At 37.2% G+C, this 23,801-nt stretch overlaps 1 protein-coding gene across 3 annotated transcripts in view; it reads left to right on the top strand.

Moving 5' to 3' along the window:
- The window catches only part of RELN (reelin), a 497,367-nt gene that overhangs the window by 327,064 nt on the left and 146,502 nt on the right, over window positions 1-23,801 (top strand). For all 3 annotated transcript variants that reach the window (XM_032304615.1, XM_032304614.1, XM_032304616.1), the window contains exons 14-20: window positions 901-1,109; window positions 2,315-2,443; window positions 3,344-3,453; window positions 7,681-7,747; window positions 11,934-12,167; window positions 12,814-12,975; window positions 17,914-18,150. In XM_032304615.1, the coding sequence (XP_032160506.1) occupies window positions 901-1,109; window positions 2,315-2,443; window positions 3,344-3,453; window positions 7,681-7,747; window positions 11,934-12,167; window positions 12,814-12,975; window positions 17,914-18,150 (1,148 nt within the window). The remainder of the gene's footprint in view (window positions 1-900; window positions 1,110-2,314; window positions 2,444-3,343; window positions 3,454-7,680; window positions 7,748-11,933; window positions 12,168-12,813; window positions 12,976-17,913; window positions 18,151-23,801) is intronic.

The raw sequence follows: 23,801 nt of genomic DNA, 5'->3' as shown, positions 1-23,801 counted from the left end.
CCTAGCATTTCCTGGTTTCAGTTAGGAAGATGAGAGATAAATATTGAGGCTAGAATATGGAACAATCAGAGAAAGTATCTGGCATACCCCATCTGCTAGGGTCATTCAAGTTAGACCCTTTGGGATTTCGTAATGGACTAGCTTTCCACTGGTGACTAGCTAGGGTTACACCCGCTCTGGTCAGCTGCATGCCTCAGACCAAGTCAGTTATGTTAGTTATTATGGATTAGCTGGTTGACACTGGCTGTTACCACTTAGCATCCTGTTTTCAGAATACGTAGTTTGGCAACCGTTAGTGCCATTCAGATTCACTTTTTTTTAAAAGAAGGCTGATGATAGGGGCACCTCGGTGGCTCAGTGGGTTGGAACCTCTGCCTTCGGCTCAGGTCATGATCCCGGGGTCCTGGGATCAAGCCCTGCATCGGGCTCTCTGCTCAGCAGGGAGCCTGCTTCCTCCTCTTTCTGCCTGCCTCTCTGCCTACCTGTGATCTCTGTCTGTCAAATAAATAAATACAATCTTTAAAAAAGAAAAGAAAAGAAGGCCGATGATAAAGGATAACATGAAGTTGCCTTTGTCTTGGGCCAAGGTGTATAAAATGAATGCATATGCTCTGATAACTTTTAAAGACCTTAGACTAATTAATCTTCAGGTAGAGAGGGCCTGATCAGGCACACACAGAGAGTTCCAAGTGCCTGCAAAGGAGGACTCCTGAGTGACTCAAACAGATACCCACTAAAGACCACATGGACTCTGTGAAATAAGAGTGAAACACGCAGGAACTCGCCCGGGGCTCATAAACAGCAGTTATATATTAAGTAGCTGCAAGACAGAATCTAGGAGAATTCACACAGACTCACATAGAGGGACGACGAGTGACTTTGGTTTTCTTTGTTTTGAAGGTTCCATCTTTAGTTTCTGTCGTCATCAATCCCGAGCTTCAGACACCTGCGACCAGATTTTGTCTCAGGCAAAAGAACCATCAAGGACATAACAGGAACGTCTGGGCTGTCGACTTTTTCCACGTCTTACCTGTTCTCCCTTCTACGATGTCTCACATGATACAGTTTTCCATTAATCTGGGCTGTGGAACACATCAGCCTGGTAACAGGTAGGAAGTCCTATTCCGTGAGTGTGTAACTCTCACACTGATTAGAAATGAACATGTGGGGGTGCCTGGCTGGCTCAGTCAGTGGAGCATGGGACTCTTGATCTCTCACTTGTGAGTTTGAGTCCCATGTTGGGTATAGAGATTACTTAAAAAATAAAATCTTTAAAAAAAATAAACGAACACGTGGACTTGGCTATTAAGTAACTTCTCAGTAGGTTTCCAGCTGGATTTCTAATGAAACATCCTTTAAAAAAAAATACACACTTTCCTGATTATGATCTCCCTGATATGAGGAAGTGGAGATGCAACAGGGGAGGTTAAGGGGGTAGGAGAAGAATAAATGAAACAAGATGGGATTGGGAGGGAGACAAACCATAAGAGACTCTTAATCTCACAGAACAAACTGAGGGTTGCTGGGGGGAGGGGGATTGAGAGAAGGGGGGTGGGATTATGGACATTGGGGAGGGTATGTGCTATGGTGAGTGCTGTGAAGTGTGTAAACCTGGCGATTCACAGACCTGTACCCCAGAGGATAAAAATATATAATATGTTTATAAAAAATTAAAAATTAAAAAGAAAAAGAAATACACACTTCCTTCCACAAAGAGGAGCTATTAATTAATATGTAGAGTATGACTGGATAATTTTAAGTAGAAATGAGTTCATTCTACGAGCTTGGTCTTAAGTATCAGAAGTGTTTGCACGCGCTGTGGCAGCCATTCATGCTGACAGATTGCCGAGAGAAGAAAAACAAATAAAACTGAAAAAAAGCTTGACCTCATGCGGGTTAGTGACCCCCTAATAATAGGCACCGAAATAAATTAGCACTTCAAGAGCTATGACTTCTCGGTTTCACTTCGCACAAGTGTTGCTCGTCCTTTCGAAGAATTTTGTGATCTCACATTCACGGGATGAGGTGGCGGTGTGAGACATGGTAATTGCCTTGCCATCTATCAGATTGAAGCACGCCAATCCAGTTCTCATTTGTTGGCTTTAAAAGATAGTCTGTTTCTCTCACGGTAATTTAACTGTTTGCCCTTTGAAGGCTGGTCAGACTGCAGGGGAGGGGAAGTGATCATTTTGGAAACAGCATCCTAAAATTTGTGACCCTAGTTCTACAAATGTTTAAGATACTTAGTGAGGGGTGAGTCTCTTCGTTTTCCCATCTTTGTACTTTTTTGTCGTGCTTGTCTTGGTGTTACCAGCGTCAGCTTGGAGTTTTCCACCAACCATGGGCGCTCCTGGTCCCTCCTCCACACTGAGTGTTTGCCCGAGATCTGTGCTGGACCCCACCTCCCGCATAGTACGATCTACTCCTCTGAAAACTATAGCGGGTGAGTACGTTCTCCCTGAACCGGGAGACTTGAATCCATGTTGTGACTCAAAATCCAGGAGTAAACCTGAGATTCTACTTTTTCGTAATAGGTAAGGAAGCTGCCTTCTCATTTTCAGGTGATGTAGGAAGGATCTCACTTAGGAAAAAAAGCGCAGGGGGTACAATAACTTCAGTAAATCTGATGCAAGATCACAGATTGCAGGGTCACTCATTCTTTATGTACTTGGCTTTTATATTTTGGATATATAAATTTAAATTCTGTATCATGATTGCATGTTTATTGCCAAAAAAGCTTCTTGCCAAGATACTTAGGGAAAGATGTAGCATAGAGAGGTAGAAGAAAGTGAAGCTGTGGGTTCAAACCTGGTTTTGCCATCTACTTGAGTAATGATATTTACTCTCTCACTTTCCCCTTCTAAATTAAGGACAATGGTACACCCCCTTTGAGGGCTGTTTAGAGAATTAAAGATGACTGTGCAAAACACCTTCCACCTTACAGAATAAGCACTGGATAAACTGGCAAAATTAAGTTGAGAATGATTTTCTTTCTTAGCCTCTCTTGAAATGTGCACAGGACCAGGGGAGAGCAAAAAGCAGAAAGCCCCATGTCGGCCCAAATGCATATCATAGAATAATATGTAAGGTCTGAGTATTGATGTAAAAATTCCTAAAAAGAATGTCTAAAAACAAAGAAAATATCACTTGCTATTAAGAACAAACGCATTACTCCAGTGCGATACGGGTGTTTTTAGAAGCTCCACAGGTGCAGTTGAAGAGATTATTGCCAAACTTTAGTGCTGCCCCAAGCATTCAGAAACTAGAACATCAAAGGCACGTAGAAGAGGTTCAAAAGATGAGAATGTAGCTGTGAAGCTGTCTTGTGCTAAATTTCTTGCAGGTGGAACCGCATAACGATTCCCCTTCCTAACGCAGCGCTAACCAGGGACACCAGAATTCGCTGGAGACAAACGGGACCCATCCTTGGAAACATGTGGGCAATTGATAATGGTTAGTTTACGCCTGTCATAATCACATGCCATTGATGCAGAGTCTTCCTGTGCTTTTGTTCACTGGCACAGACTTAATCACATTTCTAAGTCATGGTCTTGCGATTCATTAAACGCCCTTTCTTCCTTTTCTCCTTTGCATTCCGTTAAGAAGCCCAGGGATGCACAATCAGAAAAAAAAAAAAAAGGCAGCAACGTCAGCAATATTAGATGCCAGAATGTTTCAACACACATAATGTAGAAATGCGTAAAGCCCTGAAACGCAAATTCACAGCTGATGATGGGATATCCTAACATTTTCTTTGAATGTTTTACACAAAATTAACATAAACACTTCCCATACTGCATGTATTGAAATAAGACCCATTCTTCTCTTAGTAACTACTGCAACATCTGGAAGGCTTGTCGTTTAGAGGCAGACACCACGCATAAGGGAATATCATCTCTATAATGAAACTTCCGAAACAAAAGTTAAACTTCCTTCTCAGAAAACAGTGTAAGAGGAAAATGCAGATATGCATAAAATATCCTATGTTATCTTCAGTTTTTAAGTGAGTTGTTGATGGTTTTTGCGTGACTTTAAAGCCAGTATCACCTGGAAGGATTGTACAGGAGAGAAGATATTTTAAGGTACTGGGGTGCATGGCCATAAATATCTTATATTTGTTATTAATAACTCCGGTTTTTTAATAATTCTAATTATAGGCAGATTCATAGATTTCCTATTCTCAGAGTGTATCAATTTGACTGAGTAGTTACACTACGAGGAAGTAGAAAGGGAGGAAGAGCAACAGAATGTCAATACTTCAGCGAATTTAGCACAGCCACTGACTTTGTTCGATTTTATAAAGTTGGATACATCATTGTTTCATGCTAACTTCCATGTTTTTATAATGTTTCTGCTATTTTTACAAAAGACTTTATTTATTTATTGGAGAGGGAGAGAGAACATGAGCAGGGAAGGGGGAGATGGAGCAGAGCAGGAGAGAGGGGGATAAGCACACTCCAGGCTGAGTCTGGAGCCTGATGGGGGGCTCAATCCCACCACCCCAAGATCATGATCCCAGCTGAAACCAAGAATCGGACACCCAACTAACTGAGCAATCTACCCAGGCAACCCAGTATATATGCTATTCTTAAATAATAAAAAAAAATTGATACTCTTTTAATGAAATACATTCTTGAAACTCAGGAATAATTTCAGGCAAGATAATTTACTGATAACCCAACATAAACTCTTTAAGCAGTCTGTATCCAGAGAAGACCAATAAGAGCCCCAGACTTCAGAGACCACGTAAGTTAACTTAGTTCATTTAACATAGTGCATTTGCAAAACCATCTAAAAATTAATTTGGGGTGCCTGAGTGGCTCAGTGGGTTAAGCCTTTGCCTTCAGCTCAGGTCATGGTCTCAGCATCTTGGGATCGAGCCCCGCATCAGGCTCTCTGCTCGGCTGGGAGCTTGCTTCTCTCTCTCTCTGTCTCTGCCTGCCTCTCTACTACTTGTGATCTCTCTCTCTCTGTCAAATAAATAAATAAAATCTTTTAAAAAATAAATAAAAATTAATTTGGTAAAATGGACTTCCTCCATTGGTAGAATATGTTGCATAGCATTTGAGTTACAACACCTGTTAATTAGCTATGGGGAATAAGTATATGTGCCTCTGGGTAGTAGGATATGGGTGACTTTTCCCCTGCTGACGTACTTTTCAGAAGTCCTGTGATGAACTTATGTTACTTTGATAATAATAAAAGAAATCAAAAAACCTATAATAAAGCAAATGAGGAAATTAAGAGTGCTATGAAGCACATACAAGCCTATGAAAAGAATTATCTAAATTTCCTGAGGAAAGCTATTACACGATTCCAAGTCAGAATGTATCCCACCATCGTGTTGTGAATCGAATGAGAAAAGGTAAGAATATAGGGAATGAGCATGGTTCGCAGTGAAGGTCAAATGCAAAACATGGGGCAGAATCTCCTCAATTCTGTTATCATCCTACATTACAAAAAGACCTGCTCTCTGGCTTCTTCACGAGACAAAGAAAGGACACACACTTAGTCCTTCCCAAGAGAAATGTGTGCCAGCTTGCCAAAGAACACTTCAGAAATCTCTCCCACTTCTCTATGGAATTCTAAATCATGTCAAGGAAAATAAACAGAGAAAAAAACAGGTCAATATCCTACGTCTGTTAGGAATGTTTTTCCTGCTAGTGTGTACGGGAAGTATTTTTGGAATCACCCTGAAGTTCTTAGCAAAATGGAAAATCCTAGGGCAAAGTATGTTTGTTAGCACTTTTTAATTTTTTCGACTTGATTAATAGTGACAAAAACAAATTTGTCCTTTCCATACTCTTAGGAAAAAGGGCCTATAGACTTACTCATGCCGTGAACCCCAATGACCCCATCATCAGTGGTGAGGGATGACAAGATTCTTAACTGCAATATTTTCATTGACTTGGAAAATCTTGTTTTATTGTTGAAATTTCTTTTTTACAATGGAAGCTTTTTGAACTATGACATGGGTGCGTTCTAGGGCAGCCCTCCAGAGTGATCCCACAAAATGGAATGGACCATTTACAGGACTTAGAATAAATCCTACTGCAGCCATAAAATCAAGAGTGCTGGGAAAATAATCCATAAACTTTACCAGGCTAAAAAAGAATGAAGCCCTTTCCTGATGTCTCAGTACTGGTGCTGTCCAATAGGGGCCAACGAGGCAGATGAAGCAGGAAGAATTCCTGATCCCAGTGTTATGGTGATCATAACCATGTGGTACCAGACAGCAAGCTAAGCATGAACATTTCTTTTGCTCCTTCCTCCAAGGAAAAGAGGAAAATATCCCATTTTAAAGAATAGGAACACTGAGGCTTAGACTGGATAAATCACTTATCCAGAGTTTTCCAGGTGAAGAAGGAATTTGAATCTAGGGTTATTTGACACCTGAAACCCATAACTTTAACCACTCAGCCTGCTATCTGATCTGCTCCTCAACAATCAGCTTCCTTCAGCAAGAGTTGTTCCTGCCTGCTTTGTGTCACACTTTAATTAATTGGCTCCAGAGAACAAGTGTTTGTAGGAGCATTATTCAGGGAAAATTATTTTTAAATGAAATTATTTGACTATTTTGACATGATCACATGATCCCAAGACAGAAAAAATGATCATGGAATGCAAATTTGTTTGTGCCTGAAATTGAATATGTGAGTCTTAACAACCATTGCGTCTCTAATTCCTCATTGGTTTAGTTCCATTTTTGTACTTTTCAGTGTGTTACTCATTGTACTGGTTGGTTATCAAGAGGCTTACTATCTTTAAATGTATTTGAGTCTATTTATCTCAGAACCTACCGTTCAACCACTGGGAACCCTTTTCTTGGCATTCCAAAGGTTAGAATTGAGGTTTTTAATATCATTATCAGTCAGTCCCATCGTTTAGAAAAAAACCTGCATTTCAGAGACGACTTGATGCACAACAACAGATTTTTAACTTCCCATTTCAGGAAGGTAGGATTTATTTTTAGAAAGATATGTATCAATCACCTGCAATGTGTTAGAGATTTTCCCCAGATAAGAATGGAAGTTGTGATTTTTAAATTTAATTATAACATCTCCATTTTATGATATATCAAACTGATCCTTTGCAAATTCTTTATTTCTACCTAAAAAATATGAAACTTTATGGAGTGCCTGAGTGGCTCAGTGGGTTAAAGCCTCTGCCTTTGGCTCAGGTTATGATCCCAAGGACCTGGGATCGAGCCCCACATCGTGCTCTTTGCTCGGCAGGGAGCCTGCTTCCTCCTCTCTCTCTGCCTGCCTCTCTGCCTACTTGTGATTTCTCTCTCTATGAAATAAATAAAATCTTTAAAAAAAAAATGAAACTTTAAAGAAAGTTTAAGTCAGAAGCATAGTATTCTGCCTGAAATCATTTTAGCTGAAGAGACTCCATTAAGGAACCCAAATCGCATGTTCCTACCTATTTTTGTTATGGAACATTAAAATCTTGAAAGAATTAATTTAAAACATTTCCAGCAGATTTGTAGCTAAGCACGTACCTTGTCACACAGCACTCTATATGTCTCCCTGTTTTCCTGCGTACAACATGCATATAATGAGCTCAATTTTATGGGTATCACTGCACAAAATTGATTGACATGCTTGTGTTGTTCTTGGTTTTTCCAATTGGTTTTTGCCCTTATTTTTCACATGCTGTCTTTTGCTCTGCCTGCAGTTTATATTGGTCCATCGTGTCTCAAATTCTGTTCTGGCCGAGGACAGTGTACTCGACATGGTTGCAAGTAAGCATTTTTTAAAATAATAATTATACTTATTTTTATTTTAATATATACTTTAGCTATTGTGGCCACAAGTCATTTTAACTTGTTTTGATTTCCTTTTTAGGCTTTTGAGGTCTTTTCAAGACCAAACTAGGATGTTCCAAAGGGAATTTAAGCATAGTAGAATATTGTCTTTTGTAGGTGGAAGTTGATGAATAAATAACTTTTCTATGAAGCTAAATTGTGAAAAATTTAGCATGCCTCATGTAAATTTGTGAACCAATTTGAATTCTTCATAGTTTGATGACTGCCTTTTCTGTCTTTGGTTACTTTCTTCAATATACTGCTTTTCCATAAACTTGTTCTAGTGTTCTTGAAGCATATTTTAATTCCTACCATGCTTCGTAAATGAATTATGCAAATCAGCACTGACCAAGGCTAAAGGATACTAGAATGAGCCAAATTTAGCAGATTTGGTAAGAGAAGTCATCTTTAAATATAACTTTGCAGTCTTGCTTACTTTCAAAAATCATTTGTCTTCAAAATGATATATGAATTATTTTACATAATAATGATGTTGAATATGAAGTCTGAAATCATATATAAATAGTTAACATTTAGTTACCACTGAAGCATTCTGTTATGTTTATAATGAGAATGGATATCCATATGTACTGTGTCATTCCCTCATTAATATTTAATTATAAAATATCCTGGAAATTCCTGAAACCACAATCTTTGTTATATAGACAAGTTTTCAACCACTGTTCATCTAGTCTGTCTTCCTGTCCTCCAAACAAAGACAGTAATAATTAATTAATGGAGAACTCATAAAAGAGATTTCTACTTGATCATTTGGAAATTATATGAGGCAAGACACTTGTCAGCACTGACATTAGAGTGTCGTGTTCACTTTTTAACTATATTACAATGAATTTAATTAACAAAAAACCTCTGCACAATAGAAATGTTTGAGAAAGTATTAAGGAATTGAAAAGTTTCTATTCATATTTCAAAACTGAATATGCATCTCTCCGCCTTTCAATAAAACTGCCAGCTCCCTCCCCAAAACACTTACTCATTGGGTCTCTGCTGCCTTAGCTTGTGCTTTCTTCAAGTTGTTCTCTTCATCTGTCATCCCTAACCAGGCCATCCCCTCATTTAGTGCATTTCTCAAATAAAATTAACACAAGAACACCAGACATCTGTGTAATTCCCGAAGTTGTCCTGAAAAGTTTTGAAAACAAATTATCTAAAATGACAGATGCTTTTATTAATGAAAATAGAAAGTGCTATTTCTAAAAGACCCATCTGTAATTAGAATAGTTATACTTCATCCTTCGTTCTTTTGTGTACAGTCTCCCTGTTAGCATTTGGTGGGCTTATTAAGGCAAGCATCTGTGTCGCTAATACTGGAGGCAAACGGAAGTCTGAATGGCAGTTCTATGCCTTTGGGCATTGTTCTTTTTGACACTGTACATTATCTTGAACAATCATTGCCTTTTCCTCCTACTGAGGTTTTGCAGAATATTTTCGCCAGTTGGAACTTGAGTTTTCTTCCCTGTTTCTGACAATGTTTTATGTAATATTCATCGGTTTTGTTCATTAGTGGCTGTGCTAAATGTTTGGCTACTACATCATTTTCCAGCAATATGTGACTTGTCAAGTATGAGCAAGACGCCATAGAAAAGACATTTATACTCAGTACTATTTCTTTTAAACGGATCCTTGAATTTGGAGCCTTGAAGCTTTGTTTCTCTTCCCGCTTTGCTCCTCTCATCACTGCTGTTATTGGCTGCCAGGATTTTGCCTCTCCTGCTGCTTAATACTTTCTTGCCTGTGTATAATCCCCAGGCCTGGGTGTCTAAACTGACCATTCTTTGTCCTGATAAGCCCACCCCTGATAGAGGTACTAGTGAGAAGGGCAAAAAGCATTAGAAACTTTCCTGCCTGGGTGTCTTCCACATAGCTCAACCCTGGGGCCTTTTCTCCTGACACACAAGCCGACCATAATGCTACATTTAAGGTTGGGTAGATGAACGAACAGGGGATATTTCTGGACTCAGGAGAGCCTTGGGCCATTCCTGGAATCTCCCGACTGTGTTATCTTACTGTTCTGCTGCAGAACAAAGGCTGCAAGTGTATTTTAAGTGTATGAATGAAATCTTGATCAGCATTTTATCCCAATTATATAACTTTCAATTAAAAGTACATTTTCAAAACCATTACATGGGAACGGACTCCAACATGAGTCATCTCTAAATGATCACGAATGTGTCCCAATCACTGGTTCTAAGAAGATACATTTAAGAGACACAGAAATGCATTCTCCCTGAAATACATGCCTTGTTGGGGGACCCTGATTCCAGTGTGTGGCCATGGAAAACCACATTCAGTTTTCAAATGTCAAAATGTGTCCTCCTTAGCTAAGTTTTTATCCTTTTTGGAAACTACTTGGCTATTTACCTTCTAAGTCGGTGAGATAACGTGTGAAAGAAGTAAACTGTTTGAGGCTTAATTTACATGCTCCATAAATATGGGTTTTCTTCCCCGCTCCCATCCCTAATGCCCAACAACCTCCAGACTTCATGCTGCAGTAGTTTCTGGCATTTCAGGGTCCAACTTCCATGATAATATGATAGTGACTATAGCCCTTCTCCCCATAATATCCATAATATCCAAGATACATACAATTTGGCATTTGTTCATCCACTCCGTGGACCCTCTGTGAGGCCACCATAGATCCAGTGTCAGCACTAGAACTAAAGAAAGTGGTTCAGAGAAAGGGGCGCCTGGGTGGCTCAGTGTGGTAAAGCTTCTGCCTTCAGCTCAGGTCATGACCCAGGATCCTGGGATCCAGCCCCACATCAGGCTCTCTGCTCAGCAGGGAACCTGCTTCCCCTTCTCTCTCTCTCTGCCTGCCTTCTGCCTACTTGTGATCTCTGTCTGTCAAATAAACAAATTAAATCTTTAAAATTTTTAAAAAAAAAGGTTCAGAGTTATACCATAATATTACTTTTTAAAAATTTTTTATTTATTTATTTATTTTCAGCATGACAGTATTCATTGTTTTTGCACCACACCCAGTGCTCCATGCAATCCTTGCCCTCTCTAATACCCACCACCTGGTTCCCCCAACCTCCCACCCCCTGCCCCTTCAAACCCCTCAGATTGTTTTTCAGAGTCCATAGTCTCTCATGGTTCACCTCCCCTTCCAATTTCCCCCAACTCCCTTCTTCTCTCTAACTCCCCTTGTCCTCCATGTTATTTGTTAAGCTCCACAATTAAGTGAAACCATATGATAATTGACTCTTTCTGCTTGACTTATTTCACTCAGCATAATCTCTTCCAGTCCCGTCCATGTTGCTACAAAAAATACTTTTTTGGTAGTAGTGCAGTAAAAAAAAAAAAAAAAAAAAAAAAAAAAAAAAAAAAATATAATACTAATTCCCGATGAGTAAATGCCTTAAAATGTAAGAAGTTTGTGATGTTTAACTATGGACTTATCTGTGGTGAATTTTCTAATATAAATACAGCAGGAGGCAAGTTGTTGTGTGGGGTTTGTTGTGTTTTGTTTTTGTTCTTCCTGAAGCACTACTAATTTGGGATTCCACTGTGAGCAGCACAGTTCTGCTAAGAGCACCTATCTGGGTCAAGGTGTTTACATTCCCTTTATAGTGTCAATCTAAGTTTGAAATAAAAATAGATTTATTTTCCAATCTTTCCCAAGTATTTCCAATAATTTCTATCACAAACATAATACATATTTTTATATTTGGTTCTTAGAGGAAATTTATTCTAGATATCTCTGGAAATACTTTATTTATGTTTCTTTTAAAAATTTAATTAACATCATTATGTATAAAGTTATATACATAATAATATAATTTTTACAAAGATTTTAAACTAGCAAGTGCACAAATGTAGATACAGATAAATCACTGGCCTTGGCTAAGGTTGCGTGCTGAATTATTGTTTTAATCAACAGCTTTTTATATCAGGGTTGTGCAAAGACTATATTTTTCTGGAATATTTGCCATCAGTCACCCTTATCAAGTCTTCAGATTCATTGTTTTCCAAAGACTAATGAGCCTCACTTACCATTCATTCAAATCCTGGCCTCTGGACCTCCTCCTCCCTGAATTAGATTCAAGGATCTCTGGAAGGACCAACAGCTTACAATTTTATTTTATGGTATCTCTTTCAGGTGTGACCCTGGATTTTCTGGCCCAGCTTGTGAGATGGCTTCCCAGACATTCCCAATGTTTATTTCTGAAAGCTTTGGCAGTTCCAGGCTCTCCTCTTACCATAACTTTTACTCTATCCGTGGTGCTGAAGTCAGCTTTGGTTGTGGTGTCTTGGCCAGTGGGAAGGCCCTGGTTTTCAACAAAGATGGGAGGCGTCAGCTGATTACATCGTTCCTTGACAGCTCACAATCCAGGTGAGTTAAGACAGGCTGGAACACATATTGAAACCGGATGCTAATGATTGAATTTAGATCTCTTTATTTTCCATTTTTTTTTCCTTTTTTGGCTGACATGTACATCTTCCAATTTTTAATGGAGAGGGAGTTCACTGTTAGTTTATACAGGGTTAATTTGCCCTAGTTTTTAATAAATTAAAAGGTCTACTGATGACTGATGAGGTTTTTAAACATAGGAACTGTTAACATCAAAACTGTGTTCTTAAGCCAAGGGTTAGTTAATTATTTATGTAGCTTTATTTATTGACAGCTTGCAGAGGATGATTAGATTGACTCTACATCTTCCCTTCCCCCAGTGCCTAATAAATAATGCAGTAAAGGAATGATTGGCATTTGAAGTGTACGTACACAAGTACATAGTGTGCAAGTATGTATAAACATACACTTGCATTTGTATGGTTATATCTGCCTATAAACATGCATTGACCTCATCTTCTATACATATTCATACATCTCACAGTGAAATTACTTACATTTTATAAAAGGGAGATGAGTGGGAGCATGCAGCTTTTGAGTAGTTTGTTTGGAATTCTTTAAAAGCCAAAATGAGCATTATGATTAAAAATGTTTCTGCACACGCTAATTACAGACAATTCATGTCTAGGTTTCTCCAGTTCACACTGAGGCTGGGGAGCAAGTCCGTTCTGAGCACATGCAGAGCCCCCGACCAGCCTGGTGAAGGTGTTTTATTGCATTATTCGTATGATAATGGGATAACTTGGAAACTCTTGGAGCACTATTCCTATCTCAACTATCATGAGCCCAGGTACGTTGGAAAGCTTTTGGAAAAATGGTTAGAGTTATTATCTCCTCTCTGGGGAAATCATCATTCAACTGGTGTAATATTCAAGATATTTTCCCACTGAGGGATGATGAGGATGAAGATTGATGCGTATTGCAATAAAAAGCTAGCAAGTCACATTCTTCTATTTTATTTGTCCTACTGATTTCTGATAAGTTGAAGAAATTTATTCTAGTATCTTGAAATGTATATCTAAGGGAAATATTTTGATGTCCAGGAAAGAGAAAAACACTTCACACTATAATCCTTTTCAACCCTACTGCAGCCTATTGGGTGTGATTTTTATATAGTACTAAATTATAAATGCTGTTAACAAGTATTTGTTATCAATATATTATAATATGTTATAATAAATTTCATGAGACAGTTTAATTCATAAAACCTGATAACCAGTATATATTTAAAATTTGCATGTAATATGATTATGTAATTATCATAGGTAAGTTTTTCTAGCCGGTATCGAGTTCCTGGCAAAAATGGAGTGTGAGGATTTACTTAAGGTCCTTTCTTCAGGCCACTTTTGTTTTTCTTTAACTTATCCATTTCATAATCTATAGGTGCAATTGTGAGATTTAAGTCTTATTTGAAGCAGAGCCATCCTTTGAAGTGAGCAGAGTAGTAATCCCCATTAGTGGTACAATTTCAGAAATGTCCAAAAGTTCTGTTTTCTTCTAGAACACTGTTTTATTTTATTTTATATATTTTTTCAGTGTTCCAAAATTCATTGTTTATGCACCACACCCAGTGCTCCATGCAATACATGCCCTCCATATTAGCCTGCTCACTGAAATTCTTTTTTTAAAGTTGCAGAAGAGAAGCATGAGAAAATAAAGTATCTTTAGAAGAGGTAACACTGGGGCATATTCCCAGTTAGTAAAGAACTGACACCATTTGCCTTTCCAGAAGTACATTTTGATCACGAGGGAAGGTAAAAGAGAGTGAGGGCTTTGGACTCTGAGGTTTGCACTGACACCAATGCAAAAAGACAGGGGCACCGATGTTAGATTTTTATATACCTAAAAATGTTGCCGACAGCAGTCCCTACATTTAAGTGTTTATAAGTAAATGACAACTTTTCTTTTCATAGAAAATAAAGTAACATGTAACAGAGATAATAGTTAACAAATGTTATGAATTATAATTATTTACTTTATAAAATTTTAAAATCACAACAGATGTGCTGAATATTTTCCCTATAAAGGTAAATGAAAGGCGAAGCTTAATTTTCTCATTCCATACACACATATGAATACCAAAGAAACATTTCATAGACTCTCCATAATAAATATTAAAATAAAATTAAATGAAAATCATAATAATGATGAAAGCATGAAGAAAATATTGTTGTCCTAAGTTAACTTGGTCTAAAACCCAATTTTTTCTAACCAGGATGGACAGCTCCAAAATTCAATAATCAATCTTTATCATGAAATTTAATTAATCTTTGTTGATATGAAAAATAATTACACATTTAATGTGCTATTGCAAAGGTGCATTTAATCTTGCCTGCCATTTGACAGCAACATTTTTCTTCTACGCAGAATCAGCATGGCTTTTCAGCACTAGGTATGTGCATAGCTTGAAAGATTAAGATCAAGTGGAGATTTTTTTAAAAAAGAGAACATGGTGGGAGGTATCAAGAACACTTTTATTTTCTACGCATGTACCTCTGTCCACGAGCTCTTCCTCCATCTCCCTCTTTCTTACAAATATTAATAAAGGTGACATGGCAGAAGTAGAATTTGATATATTCTAAATTCTAAATTATTTTATATGATAAATAATACAAACCATGTAAGTTCTTCATAGGAGACTTAAATATATCTTGATGCCTTTAGCCATTTGCTGTATTTTCTTCAGTATAAATTGCTGCCTGTAATTGACGCCAATCCCATATTGTCCCTTTCAGCCTTGGCTGTTAGAAAATGAAGTATGATCCATAAATTAGAGATGCTAGTTAGATAACCACTATTACTCCTCACTGATTTCAAACAATTTATTTGCCTCTGAGTCACTCAGTAAACAGAAGGACTCTGTCTGCTTGCAGTTCATAAAATGTAAAGTCTGTACATTTATCTAAGCTGATCTTGTAATTCAGACTGACTAGAATGTCAAGAACTAACTGGTATTTCTAATGTAAAACTTGGTATCACTGCCAAAACTAAAATTATTCTAGATTTTTCTTAATTATAGGGCTTCTTCTTTTTTTTTTTTTTTTAGATTTTATTTATTTATTTATTTGACAGATAGAGATCACAAGTAGGCAGAGAGGCAGGCAGAGAGAGACAGGAGGAAGAAGCAGTCTTCCTGCTGAGCAGAGAGCCTGATGCGAGGCTCAGTCCCAGGACCCTGAGATCATGACCCGAGCCGAAGGCAGAGGCGTTAACCCACTGAGCCACCCAGGCGTAGGGCTTGTTTCTTATTCTAAAATTATTATAAAGCCTATTTTTATTTTAGTTTTGCTTTTATTATTGTCTGTGATGGCAAGACATGTCTGAGGTTAGTATCTGACCCAAAAGCAAGATTCATAACAGAAAGTTGACCCAGGTTAGGAATATTCGGATCAGATGGTTCCACGGCCATCCTGACCAGCAGCTGCAGTTTGCATAGAGCCGTGGAAGCAGAGATTCCCACCCTACCTCAGATATGAAGTGAATGTCAAGATCACGGGCTCTATAGCCATCCCTCCTAGATCCAGCTCTGGGCACTGGCACCTAAAAACCACTTAGCAATTGGGAGAACATTTGATCTTTCTGTGCCTCAGTATTCGGATTTCTCTTCGGGTTTATGAACAATATGTACTTCATTTACGCAGCAAGAATTTGATGAGTTTTTGTTGTGTCCCAGATAATGTTCTAGGTACTAAGATATAATATGAAAAACCAGAAAATGTCTCTGACTTTTGCCATAGGGCTATTATCCCAACTTCACAGACACAGAAGTTGAGTACCTTCCTTGCAGCTGCAAACTTATTAACTACTAGTTAATATGACCTACTAGCTAATAAAATTTATTAACTATTAGTTAATAAGTCAGTGAGAGTGGGGATTTTAATCTAAGAGTCTGATTACAGACCCCATAGTCTTAATGTCTCTGCCAAGGAACTTACTGGTCATTTCAATATCTGTTATCACACACACACACACATATGTATGTGCTAAAATAAAGGAAATGAAGGAAAATAACCTTTGAAGTTGCCTGAGAAATTCAACTTTTCAGTTGTTATTTAAAAATTATATTTATTTTCATCAGAGAGAGTAGTAACTGCTTCTAAAATTATTAATATGAGGGAAGATTATAATTTTCTAGTAATGTGATGGTCAAATTAAATTATTAATGTATGTTTTCATTATTCAGCCAGTTTAAATATAGTTCAGTTATTTTATTTCTTTACATATTTGATATGTGTTAATATAAATAAACATACTTATTTGATTATTTAGTAAATACCTAGGAATTAAAGTGAAAATTATTAAAATATTCAACTTAACTAAACTTTACTCCTCTAATAAATTCACATTGGTAAAAAAATGAACAGACTTAAAATATTTAAAACCATAAGTATTTAAAGGTATTTAAAAACCATAAATGCTATGGCTATGTCTTTTTAATTTAAGCAGTGTTTTAAAATTTGTGCTTCTGTATTTGAATATTGACTTTCGATTATTTAAAAAGTATGTTTTCTTGGGGCGCCTGGGTGGCTCAGTGGATTAAGCCGCTGCCTTCGGCTCAGGTCATGATCTCAGGGTCCTGGGATCGAGTCCCGCATCGGGCTCTCTGCTCAGCAGGGAGCCTGCTTCCTCCTCTCTCTCTCTGCCTGCCTCTCTGCCTACTTAGATCTCTCTCTGTCAAATAAATAAATAAAATCTTTAAAAAAAAAAAAAGTATGTTTTCTCACATTGCAAAAAACTTCTACCAATTTTTTACTGGTAGTTTGTGTACTTAATAGTGATGAAAATCATGTTATTCTAACCCACATTTCCATATAAAAATTATTTAAAGAGAAAATAGATATTATTTTTCAATAACTGAGTATTTAAGAATTATGTTTCCAAGATGTGATTTGACATTTTTTATGCAATAACTATGAGTAAATATAATACAAATGTGAAAATCAATCTAATTTCTAATTAAATCCCACCATAGATGTTGAAGTTTATAAATAATTTGTTTCTAAGTTATCCAACTAGTCACCTGTCTTAGGGAGCTTTCCTTTGCTCACTGAGAAAAAGACTTGGTCCCTTTAGCGTGTGTTTACTGCGAACACCTCTCCTGGTGCTTAATTGTACACTGATGGAGACAAATGTTCCATTTGCCATTTGCTTCATATCTCACCTTGTGTATGGATGTGAGCAGCATGGTCCTGTGATTTATGGAGCTCTCAAGCAGATGTCGTTGCAGTGGCAATTAATGTATGGTTCCTGCTGCTGTGTACAGTAATTGCTCCTGGAAATTAGATATTATTCTTAATTTTCTTCCCCATTTGTCACATCCAGGTTTGTTGTCATAGCCACCATGACACAGCAAGTCCCCTCATACACTGGGCTAGACTCACAGGAGTTAGGAAGTGCCACAGTTCCAACCAGCCTCAGACTGTAATATATGGACCAAGATGCCCGTGATCCTTTTTCGGACGAAGACAAATCCTGCTACTTTGACAACTAGGTTTTATTGAGTTAGCTTTTCTGAAAGCAGATGAGTGAAAGCACTCACATTTTTGGATGTGTTTAGAGGACTTTGTTTGAGTCAGACAAGAAATTGGGAATCTCAGAAGAATGTGGATAATAAAGGGAGAACTATTTTTTTTAAATGCTGTGCCACAAGGTAAAAAATACTCTGCTATGAATGTTCGTGTTTTAAGATATCAAAGTAATCAGAACTTTTACTTTTTTTTTTCTTCAGAATAATCTCTGTAGAGTTACCAGATGATGCAAGACAGTTTGGAATTCAGTTCAGATGGTGGCAACCATATCATTCTTCCCAGGGAGAAGACGTGTGGGCCATTGATGAGATTATCATGACATCTGTCCTTTTCAACAGCATTAGCCTTGACTTTACCAATCTTGTGGAGGTTACTCAATCTCTGGGATTCTACCTTGGAAATGTTCAGCCATACTGTGGCCATGACTGGACACTTTGGTAAGAATTTCATCTCTATTATTGTTATAATTTGCATTGAGGATTGGAACATAAGAATGATCTTCTAATCCACCCAGCACTTAGTCATTTGCTGACAAATATTTACTGAATACGAACCATTTCAAAAGTCATTATTATGTCTGCAAGTAAGGTATCTTGGGAAGGAGGACTAAAAGCAAAATACTGATAGATTTAAATAAGTATAAATTTCACCATAGTTATTAATCTCAAATTTTTATTTCCCACTGTTATATATAAAAACCCTCTTCCAAAAGTGTTAGTAACTAAAGTGACTAACACATTGTCCCTTCCTGGAGGCCCACCATGACCATGGTGAAATGTGAGATCACTATTATGACTATTTTAATAAAATTTGTCATAACTAGTTCTATTTTCATGCTATCTTGCATAAAGCCCAGGAAGTTTTTTCATCCCTTATTTATTGATGAGGATCTCCTTTCAAACCCATCATATCGGGCAATACTGGACCACTCACCCATACAGTTAATGTTGTTGGGGTTTCAAGGGTATGGACTATCCTAGTCAACATATTTTCCATCTTAGATTTATCATCAAATGCAAACTTAATTATACATTAAACAGTAAATAAATATAATAAATAGTAAATAAATAATTGAAGACCATGATTAGGACTTTAAGAACATCCGCAGAATGATGTTCAGTGATTAACTGGCATCAGGAGGTAGATACGTTGGGTAGGAAGGAGGAGGAGGCTATGTCCAGGGAATTCAGTTGGTGGATGTGATAAATTCCACTGATGAGAACGTAGCAGTAAAAAGAAATTCCAGCCACATGAAGATCTGAAAGAAGACCATTCTAACCGCAGGAAAATTTGCAGTCTATAACTCCAGAAGGGAGACTTACCATGGCATATTCTAGGACCAGGAAGCCCAGGAAGGGAGGGAGTGGATATCAGGAACAGAAGCCAAGAGTTGTGTAGAGGCCAGACCACATAGGACTTCTAGGCCCGGTGACTCTAGATTAAAACTCAGGTCTGCATCATTCCAAAACGCACAGCCTTCAGCAGTGTACATACTGTCCCTCTCTGAGTTCCTCTAGGGCTTTAAACATGATTGAGGAATAATTTTCTCAGAGAGTTTTACTTTCTATGGAGTCATGGTCAGACCAATTTAATTTCTCCCGACAAATCTCACCAAAAGCTATTCACTGCAGTGGTCTCCAGAGAACATACCATAAATGACCCATCAGTGGCCTTATCATAATTAGAGGCAAATTTTACACACCATTGCACAGAAAATTACCTTTGATGGGAGTGATGCATGGACATCACATCGCACACACAGCAGGCTAACAGTCTAACGTCAAAATGACAGCTAATGGAATGGAAGTATGGCCGGTCACTTTTGCTGCAAGCACTGTTGAACTAGATAGAATGAAATTTCTATATGGGAGAGTGTAAAAGGCTATATTGTGTGATTTTTATTTGATAGCCTCAGATGCTTGTTTTTATGGACATTCGTTCTTGGTCCTCGAGCCTTCAAAGACAAAGGGGTGAGCTGAAGTAAGAAGATGCAAAGATGTAAACCAAAATGAGATTTGTTAGATTTATATGCTTCTGAAAATTTAAATTGACCTGAATTAACAGTAACAAAAATCAGTCATATATCATAAGCCATATCCCCCAAGATTTGTATAGCAGGTTTTTCCCCCAGCACTTTTAATGCAACAAAGAGTCATATCATGAATGCAAGTCCTGTATCATGTTTATTTTCATAAATAGTTAACATCTGCTCAAATAAACTCCAAAGTTGCTGAGCATTTTAATTTAACACTCGGGTTGAATGCATGATAACAGCAGTTTAATTTGTGTGCTTTGATCAAAACCCTAAGAACAATATCCTTTCACATGAGTCTGATGAATATTCTTAACCCACCACTGCTTTAATTGGTGGAGATACATTTACTTTGTGAAAATACAATCACAGTAATTATAGAAAACCATAAGAAAATATAAATAATTGTACAATCCCCATGGGCACCTTAAGCAGCCCCATGGGAGTTTTATTAACAACCACGTGTGAGCAATCAGATTTGACTTTCTGATCTCCTCGGAAACGAAAAGGAGTTGTCTTGGTTATGAAACAACAGAGTATACTCTGGCGGTGATAATGAGACTAGAGAAATACATTAACCACTTTAATAAGGACATGAAAAATTCTCGCTGCTCATTAAAATGAAACAACATGGAAGATCTCAAACTGTTCCCATTTTCTTAGCCAGTGAGTCAGAATAAAACCCCTTTTAATGACACTGTTTTCTCTCTGCTGCTGTTGAGGAATATATTGTTCAAGTTCAATGAGAACTCACTTCGGATATGTTTTTCAGAAATACTTGTTACAGTACTGAAATTCAAGTGGTGGTATTACAAACTATTTATCCTAACTACCTAGTCCAAGATGAGGTTTTTTTTTTTTTTTTTTTTTTTTTACGTAAAACCTTTGAAGCATATTATCTTATTAAACATTCTTTGAACATGTTCAAGTATGTCCCCTCTGCCCTTCAATGACCTCATTCCTCTCAGGGGAAATTTTGAAATGTATACATGTTCTCTACAAATGGTTGGTGTTAAATTAATTATTGTTGGCCTTTCCCAGCTGTGAGTTCATTTGGTTCTCGTTTTCTAACTCATGACTTTCCATGTGCATGGATTGTGGCTGCTGAGTGTTCTCCAGGGAGAACTTGGACAATTGCTTTTTCATTAGAAGAATTAGAGTCAATATGCTATAAATCACTTTACAGTGTGTCATCATAGAGCACTTTTTTCCACAGAGAGATGAATTGCTATTAATTATTTGTAGTACTTTCTTTCTTCCATGCACAGTATCTGAATCACAACCTTTATCTGCTTTATGTTCTAAAAATAGCCTTTAAAACTTCCTTTATATATTTTAAGATCATAAGGGAATAATTTTAGTTGAGATTTATTAAAGATTATCTGCCTAATACTATTAGTGATAACACTAATACTAATTAGTGATAAGACTAATACTATTAGTGATAACACTAAGGGACATTGACATTCGTCTGTCTTATGTAATAGACTAGTGAGGTATACAGGTGGTAAGGACTGTGCTGTCTATATATATAAGATTTTGATTTCAAAATGTATATAACTGTGAGGGATGGTTGTTATAGCATGTTAGAATTGGCATTTGGTTTTAGTAGCAGACAAAAGGAGTTTTCCAGATAAGCAAAAGCTGAAGGAGTTCAGGGCACCTACCTGGCTCAGTCAGTAGAGCAAGTAACTCTTGATCCCAGGGTCATGAGTTCAAATGCCATGTTAGGTATGGAGCCTACTTTTAAAAAAAGAAAAGAAAAGGCTGAAGGAACTCAGCACTGCTAGGCAGGCCTTACAAGAAGTGTTCTGGGAACTTTGAAAGCTGAAACAGTAGGGCACTAACTAGTAACAGAAAAACATTTGAAAGTATAAACCTCCCTGGCAAATGTAGGTATATGGTTAAATTCAGAATACTTCAATGTTGTAATGATGGAAGCTAAATTACTTATAAATTTAGTGTGAAGATTAAAAGACAAAAGTAGTAAAAATAACTCTAATTACAATAATTTGTTAATGGATACACAAGATAAAAAGATATAAATTATAACATCAAAAACATAAAATGTGGGTAAAAATGTGAAGCTTTATAGTACCCATCCAAACTTGAGTTATCAGCTTCAAATAGACTGTTGCAAATATAAGGTATTTTATATAAGCCTACAGTGCCAACAAAGCAAAAACCTATAGTACATATACAAAAGATAAAAAGAAAGGAATCTAAGCATACCGCTATAGAAAATTATCAAATCACAAAGGAAAAGAGCAAGCGAAACAACAAATGAATTAAAAACAGCCAAAAACCAATTAACAAACAGCAATAGTTAGTTCATACCTATCAATAGTCACCTTAAATGTAAATGGACTAAATGCTCCAATCAAATGGCATCGAGTGGCTGAATGAATAAAAAGAAATAAGACCCAAATACATGCTGCCTATGAGAGACTCAGCTTTGCTTTAAGACCACATAGAGGCTGAAAGTGAAAGGATGGAAAAGATATTCCATACAGTTGGAAGCCAGAAGAAAGCAGCATTAATTAAGCTTATATCCGACAAAATACACTTTAGGGAAAAAGCATAATAAGAGTCAAGAAGGTCACTATATAATGGTAAAGGAGTCAATCCAACAAATGGATACAACACTATGCCCAACATAGGAGGACCCAAATATATAAAGCAAAAAGTAACAGACCTGAAGGAAGAAATAGACAACAATACAATAATAATAGACTTCAGCAACCCACTTTGGATAATGGATAGAGCATCCAGACAGAATATCAGTAAGAAAACACTGAACTTAAAGGTCACATTAGACTAGAAGGACTTAACAGATATTTACAGGACATTCTATCCCATGCAAAGAATACATATTCTTATCAAGCACACATGAAATGTTCTTCAGAATAGATAATATGCTAAGACACAAAACAGGTCTTTAAATTTTTAAGATGACTGAAATCTTATCAAGCAACTTTTTAAAAACTATCAGAATGGTATGACATTAGAAATCAACTACAAGGAGAAAATTTTAAATTTCATAAATGTGGAGATTAGACAATCAATGCATCGAGAAAGTCAAAGGAAAAATCAAAAAATAATTTGAGACAAATGAAAATGGAAGTAGAGCATACCAAAATGTATGGGATACAGTTAAAAGAAGTTTCATAACAACAAATGCCTACATTAAGAAACAAGAGGAGCACCTGGGTGGCTCAGTGGGTTAAGCCTCTGCGTTCGGCTCAGGTCATGATACTAGGGTCCTGGGATCGAGCCTCGCATCGGGCTCTCTGCTCAGCAGGGAGCCTGCTTCCCCCTACCCTTACCTGCCTCTCTGCCTACCTGTGATCTCTGTCAAATAAATAAATAAAATCTTTAAAAAAAAAAAAAAAAAAAAAAACAGGGGCGCCTGGGTGGCTCAGTGGGTTGGGCCGCTGCCTTCGGCTCAGGTCATGATCTCAGAGTCCTGGGATCGAGTCCCGCATCGGGCTCTCTGCTCAGCAGGGGGCCTGCTTCCCTTCCTCTCTATCTGCCTGCCTCTGTCTACTTGTGTTCTCTGTCAAATAAATGAATAAAATCTTTAAAAAAAAAAAAAACAGTTGTGTTAGTTAAAAAGAAAAAAAGAAATAAGAAAGATCTCAAATAAACAACCTAACTTATACTTCAAAGAAGTAGATAAAAAAGAAAAACTAAGCCCAAAGTTAGCAGAATGAAGGAAATAACAATCAGAGCAGAAATAAATGAAATAGATATTAAAAAGTAGAAAGGTCAATTAATGAAAGAGTGAGGTTTTTTTTTTTTTTAAAGATTTTACTTATTTGAGAGCATGACCGAGGGGAGAGGGAAGAGGGATAAGCAGACTCCCTGCTGAGCAGGGAGCCCAATGCAGGGTCCTGGGGTCATGACCTGAGCCAAAGGCAGACCTTTAACTGACTGAGATTAACTGACTGAGCCACCAAGGTACCTCATAAGAGTGGATTTTTGGAATAAAAAAGGCAAATCTTTAGCTAGGTTCACAAATATAAATAAATAATAATAAATAAATAAGACTCAAAA

This window comes from Mustela erminea, chromosome 11 (genome assembly GCF_009829155.1).
Source record: "Mustela erminea isolate mMusErm1 chromosome 11, mMusErm1.Pri, whole genome shotgun sequence".
NCBI lineage: Eukaryota > Metazoa > Chordata > Mammalia > Carnivora > Mustelidae > Mustela > Mustela erminea.
The sequence above is the reverse complement of the archived record's forward strand: the minus strand, read 5'-3'. Positions and strand labels throughout refer to the sequence as shown.